At 39.2% G+C, this 6,413-nt stretch overlaps 1 protein-coding gene across 1 annotated transcript in view; it reads right to left on the bottom strand.

Annotated features, from left to right (window-relative positions):
• The window catches only part of LOC119882465, a 10,524-nt gene extending 4,452 nt beyond the window's left edge, over positions 1-6,072 (bottom strand). The window contains exons 1-2 of the mRNA XM_038692507.1: positions 5,842-6,072; positions 6-79 (exon numbers count right to left, since the gene is read on the bottom strand). Of these exons, the coding sequence (XP_038548435.1) occupies positions 6-79; positions 5,842-6,072 (305 nt within the window). The remainder of the gene's footprint in view (positions 1-5; positions 80-5,841) is intronic.
• Positions 6,073-6,413: the final 341 nt, after the last annotated feature.

The raw sequence follows: 6,413 nt of genomic DNA, 5'->3' as shown, positions 1-6,413 counted from the left end.
GTGGCAGGCTGACTGAGAGGCACGAGGGGGAGCTGAGAGAGTACCGTGGAAGCTGCTGACTTGACGGAGGTGAGTGGACCTGGGGAAAGGCAGACAGACAGGTTATAGCAGGGAAAACAGAACAGGAACAGAAATGTAGCAAAAAAGGCTTGAGGCAAGTAGTGGCACCAGGTCAGGTGCAACGACGATCAAGCAGAGATTGTGTGGATTAAATAATGTTTTGAAATACTGGCAGGGATGGAGTTGATTGCGGCAGGTGTGGCAGGCAGAGGAGGTGGCTGACGAGTGCAGGTGTGGATCGTCAGCTGGGCTCAGGCAGCGAGAGAGAGAGGGAGACACAGAGAGGCAGGCCAAAACACAAGGGAAACGAATCAAGAAAAAAGGATAAACAGGACCTCAGCATCAGCCGGCTGCCACCACAACAGAACGTCAAGTTTTTATGAGCGCTTTGAATGTGCATTTTTTCAGACAATCCTCCGGTTTGTAAAAAGTGTATTTAGATTCAGAGCTAGGCGAATTTTCTCAACCTAAGTAACAACTAATCCTTCTGTTTATCTGAGAAAATTCAAAATCAGCACATTTGATGATGCTTGTGTTCAGTGGCAACAATATATCAAACAAATGTATAGCCTAATGTGTTGATTAAAAAAATTCTGCCACTTTTGAATCTAGCTCTGATCTTAATATGGGAACTGGGCAGTTCATATTCTTGACCTTGGAAACAGCAGCTGACCAAACAATCTCAACTAAAGGTCTACTTATACTTGCTTTTCCTGAGCTTAAAATCGTATGTCAGGGTATTCAGATCTTCAAAGCTCTAATACCACAAACATAAGTGCTTGTTTTTTCACTTTGGTTTTTGTACAAATTAAACATCATGTAACATGTTGATTAGTGAGCTTAAGCAGATTTTGACAGTTTGGACAAAGCAAGGCCAGCTGCTTCCTTATGTTTTCAGTCTTTATGCTAAGCTAACCATTGGAGATGGTTAGAAAGTGATTAAGGATTAGATCGTAGAGGTTACCAGCTGCGTCAGATCCCCAAAACAAAATGCTTCCTTGATGCTGACGTACTTAATCTAGAAATTGGAGAATTTTGAGCGGCTCCTCCACTTGACGCAATCTTGCAAAACAAGTATATTCTCATTTAGTTTTTCGTATGTGGCTATAATAGGCCTATAGTGCTCACTTCTACAATCATATTTGCCATAGTTGATAGGAGATGCGACTTGAAAAAACAGCCTTAGACTATAGTCTCTAAAATAAAATAAATAGCTTAATATGTAATATTGACTTTTTGTTTCACACAGCTCCTTTGTTTAAACAGAAAACAACAGATGGTCAGATTGCACGCCCCTGGAGCATTTTGGTTTTAAAATGGAAAAACCAAAAAGAGTTTTTTGTTTTTTCTGATTTAGTTTTGAAACGAAATAATCAAAGAACGAACCATACACTGAGCCAGGTTCAGGTGAAATGAAATGTTTTGGAGACTGATGAAGACTTGGATGGTTTACTGAGCGGGCGGAGGAGATACAGTGCCAGTATACAATGTGTGAACACATGGAATGCCAACATCAAATCTGAAGAATACTTCGTATCTGGGTATTTTCCTTCTTACACCTACAAAAATGTGTCCAGATAAGTTCATCGTTCACATCTATGTGTGAAGAGCATTAGTTATTGGTTCAAATCAAGACACATCGTGCGTCAAAACAGAGACCTTTTGCTATGTTTGAACCTCCCGTCAAGACTAAAACGGCGAAAATGAAGATCTAAAACGGAGAAGTTTATAAACTGTTGACCCCGTTTTTCGTTTTAAAACTGGTAGTTTTAGTGCACGGGCAAAAACAGAGTACATTTAAAACGATGACGCAGACACTCACGTTTGGCTCTGTGATTGGGTCTTATAAGTCAAAGCAGAAACAGCTGACGCTACTGCCAAGTTTTTGATTTGGTATTTTTATTAAAATATTTTGTACCATGCAATAACACACATATCCTACACTTGTACTGTGCATGCCGTTGTTACTTTGCAACAACTCCCAGTCTATTTTGCGTCGCTTTAAACTCCTATGTTACATTCAGTAACCGTTTCAGCTCGTTATTCGTCCATGCAAAATAAAATCTGGTGATTCTTAGTCTCCATTACTTTATTCTTTTGCCAAATCTTCTGTAACTACGGAATAGACCATCTGCTTCATGTTTACACCGGCATGTGCATGCCCATGTACGTGAACGACCACTACATGTGCGTTTTCAGTCATTTTAATATAGACGGAGATCAACTCTGATACACAGCTAAAATGCTGGTGTGGAGGAGATCATATTGTTTTAGTGTGGATGGAGTCTGTCTGTAATGAAACTTAAAAAACTTATGAAAAATAGATAATATCGGCCATGGGTTACCTAACAAATGAATAACAGTGCATCATTATCAAGAAAGCAGCATTAATCAGTTGACAAGGAGGCAAAGAGGAGAAACAAAGTCTGACCTTCCTCTTTTTTGGATAGTACCTGTTGTCACCTTTGGCTTACTTTAGCTCAGCAATTGACCCTATAATGACCCGAGGAATCCTGTGTCATAGTAATTATTCCTTCACAGTTGAAACATTCCTTTATACACTGTAAACCCGAATAAGTTCAGAATACTCAAAATATTTGTGCAAACTGTTTACCTCAAACTTTTTTAGTGGTAATAATAATAAACCTTTCATTTAAGGCATACTAATTACATTGATTCACTGATGCTTATTAAAATTAAATTCCACTTATTCTTTACTCAATAAATGTAATTGTGCCAGCTTATACTCTGAGGGAAATGTCCTCAAAAATGTATTATGCTTGACTCAATACTAATGGAAACTCACTCAACAAAATTACTACTAGTAAACTTAAAATTTCAAAATGCCCATTTTCAGATAGTAGTCCTCCAAAATAAAAATACAACTCCATTATTACAATTCAAGTTCTCTTTAGTGTGTAATCTTCTCACAACATCTTCCCGTCATTTCTACATTTAACAGACACATCTTGCATAAAGCTGAATAGACAAAGTAACTGAAGGCGTGATCAGATAATTAACCAGCAACAATTTTGAAAATCAATTTGTTTTCATTCTCTATTTCCAGATTCTTAATGAGATTTTTTTGGTGTTAAGTGATAATAACTTGAATCTTGAGCTAAATAAAATGTCCTTTTACTACTTATTTATTGTCTTATGTGGAAAAAGCGACTGCATAATTTTATTCCATCAGCAGCACTTTTTCTTAAATAATATAAAAGGAACTTAAGGTGGAGTTTTTATGGAATCATAAGCAAATAAAGTAGCTAATAAAGATTGTTTAAAATACTTAGTCCCACACTATGCAAATTGTTAAGTCAGGTAGACGAGGTAATGGAAAAATATCAGGGTTTCTGCAGGTTTCACCTGGTGAAATTTAAGACTTCTTAAGACTTTTTAAAGACCATTATGAATGAAATTAAGACCTATATCACGACTTAAAAAAAGAAACGCACAAAGGAAATGCAGTCACAAAATAACTTGCAGAGTAAATCAATGTATTCAAATTAGGTTGAGTGATGTCTACAAATATTTGCATCGGACAATGTCAACAATGAACACCGGGATGGACGATGACATTGATAAGCTAAGTAATTAACAAGCTGGCATGTGGTGGACCTGCTGACGTGAAAAATGGATCAGCGGTGGGGGAGGAAAAACAATAAATAAAAGAGTTCTGTGTCTTTTCTGTGATTTTATAAAACATAACCTACTGCTAATGTATGAACTCAGGGGAGCAGACAGGGATACAGAGAGAAGCAGGGAAAGCCGGTGTGTTGGCAGTGAGAGACCAGAGGTAAAGGTGTGTGTGAGTGAGTGCAGGGAGAAGTCAAGACAGGTGCAAAGCAGGTACATTTACAAGTAAAAATAGAAATAATGTCCATGGAGATCAAAACATGCTTTCACAGGGCGGTATAATGTAAAAATTAAGATGGTATTTTTGTGAGGGGGATTGGGGGTCCTCCCCCAAGAAAATTATGTTTTCCAATAAAGAAATATGCAATTCCACATAATTTTGGAACATTGTTATTATCACATCTGTGAATAAGTAGGACAATCTACTGTAGACCAGATTTGGAATAAACTACACCCCAAAAGCTGACTTGCTAAAATAAGTCTACTGGGGTTGAATTATAACCATTAGATCTGGAAAATTCATTTGGTTAGTTTTGATGCTCTCCACAATGATTTTACATTCATTGCGCAGCAACAAGCTGTTATAATGGCAGGAAAACACATGACCTCAGAATCATTACAGATAGGACAGCTCATATTTGCCTTTTGTTTCTTAATTTACTGCTTTATACATTTGTAGAAATTAACAAATAATAGGCAACATGAGAACCACCTCCCTTCTGTATTATTACAAAATTATTACAAAAGAATAATCTCCTCATTAGTTTAAAAGGACTAACGTTAGTTTGCATCCCTAATTTGCTTTAATGTTACTAACGTCAGCTTCTCCGTAGTAAACACCGTCCTCTCTTTTTAATTTAACTATCACACACTATTAACACTGATCTTATCCTCCGCTAACTTTCACCGTCACTTTCTGCCACTCTCTCTTTTACATTCGCTCGTCATTTGAAGAATGAGGAGAGGGAGGCAGCCATGCGTTGAGTGTTACCGTAGCAAACTGCTAATCATTAATGATCGTGTGAAATTTTAATAGTGGCGCTCATTCATTAAGCAGCAACAGTAGGCTTCTAATACTTTGCTAGAAACTGGCTTTAAGCCCTAAGATCTGTTTTTCCATCCAAGAACCGATCAGTTTGCACTTCCCCATAGCTGAAGAAATAAATCCGTTTTATATCTGTGGTACAATCCGAAAGATTTGCAGCAATAACACGAAAGCTGCCTGCTGGTCTTTGTAGTCGTAATACAGCAAATTATATTTGGACCAGCGACAGAAAGAACTACACCACCATGGGAGGAAAAAACATTCTTGAGCGCTGCGGGGCCATTTCAATGAGCATTACAGGTGGCGTTACATGGACGCTGGAAAATAAATACCCGTTTAAAATTATTTAAAACCTAGAACACAAACTTTTTCAATGTAAGACCCCGTGGAAACCCTGCAGGACGTCTACCTGAGGTGCTGTTATCAGAGTAGCTCCTTTAATCTGGAGGTCTCTGTGTGTTTGATTGTCCGAGTGACAGAAAGTGACAGTGAATCTCAGAGGAGAAAAATATTCTGGCAGTAAAAGTACGGTGTCGGTGTGTCAGGTAATAAATGCTTAAGCTTCTCCAGACCAAAAAAAGTCTGTTGTTCCCAAACGGCTGGAGAAGTGAAGCAGGTTAACAAACATCTCCCCTTCAGACTGGAAGCTGAGCAGGAAGCTAACAGAACGTCTTTTAGTTACATTATAGAAAGTAATGACCTAAAGCCTCACCTGCTTTCTGGTCTATTTTCCTCTAAATGGGACCATAATTTACTAAATGATGCTGATGCTGTGTTGAAGAAGACTAAATTTATTAGGAAAGTGTTTACTGAGGTAATAAATCAGCTGAGAAGTAGCCACATTTTCTCATACACTTCTATTCGATCCAGTGGAGTCGCCCCAGTGCTCGCTGTTAGAGAGAATGCAGGTTTGAGGCTTCCCTTTTTCAAACCTGGAGGTTCCTGCTTGGTGAAGACACAAAGCTGCTTTCTGGTTTCACAAATCAGACACATTAAATATGAAATTTTCCGTTGTGGATTTGAAATGGACCAATCAAAGAACAAGACGCAGATTCAGGTTGTCCTCACACAGAGGAGCAGGTGGAGGTGGGGCTACGTACTGAGACGCTGCTGGAGGCGCTCTCCTCCTCGTTGTTGTTGGGCAGAACCGCTCCTTTCCGGGAGCGAGGCGAGGAGGCCGGAGCCTTACGGTGGGACTTGGGAGGCTTGGTCTGGGAATCCTCGTACTCCTCGACCCGGGCGAACAGGTCGCTGAACCTGCAGGAGGAGGAAGTGATATTATCAGCCGCCGCAATGATGTCACCCGTCAGTGTGTGTGTGAGTGCGTGCATACCTCATCTTGTGGACCTCGTCACAGCTGGCCTGATTGGCCAGTTCAAAAGTGCTTTCAGGAGTTTGTACATGAGTTAGCTATAGCTATATATGTCAGAGGTCGTACGCCCCTAGAGCAACTAGGGGTAAAGTGTCCTGCTATTATAAAAGAAAGTTAGCACTGCATGCTCATCGGTTAGAGATGAGCATGCACCAGAAGAGTTACTGGTGGCTGTTATGATTCCTTCTGTCTATACTGACTCTATAACGCTTTCTTAATCTGATTCAACTGTAAGAGAATGAGGACAAAATTCTAAAGTTTATTAGAAACAGTTAAGATACTTCAGCAGTCTGACTTAGA

Source organism: Micropterus salmoides, unplaced genomic scaffold, assembly GCF_014851395.1.
Source record: "Micropterus salmoides isolate LMB-PRFRI ecotype aquatic unplaced genomic scaffold, ASM1485139v1 Ms_hic_scaffold_3, whole genome shotgun sequence".
Lineage (NCBI taxonomy): Eukaryota > Metazoa > Chordata > Actinopteri > Centrarchiformes > Centrarchidae > Micropterus > Micropterus salmoides.
The sequence above is the reverse complement of the archived record's forward strand: the minus strand, read 5'-3'. Positions and strand labels throughout refer to the sequence as shown.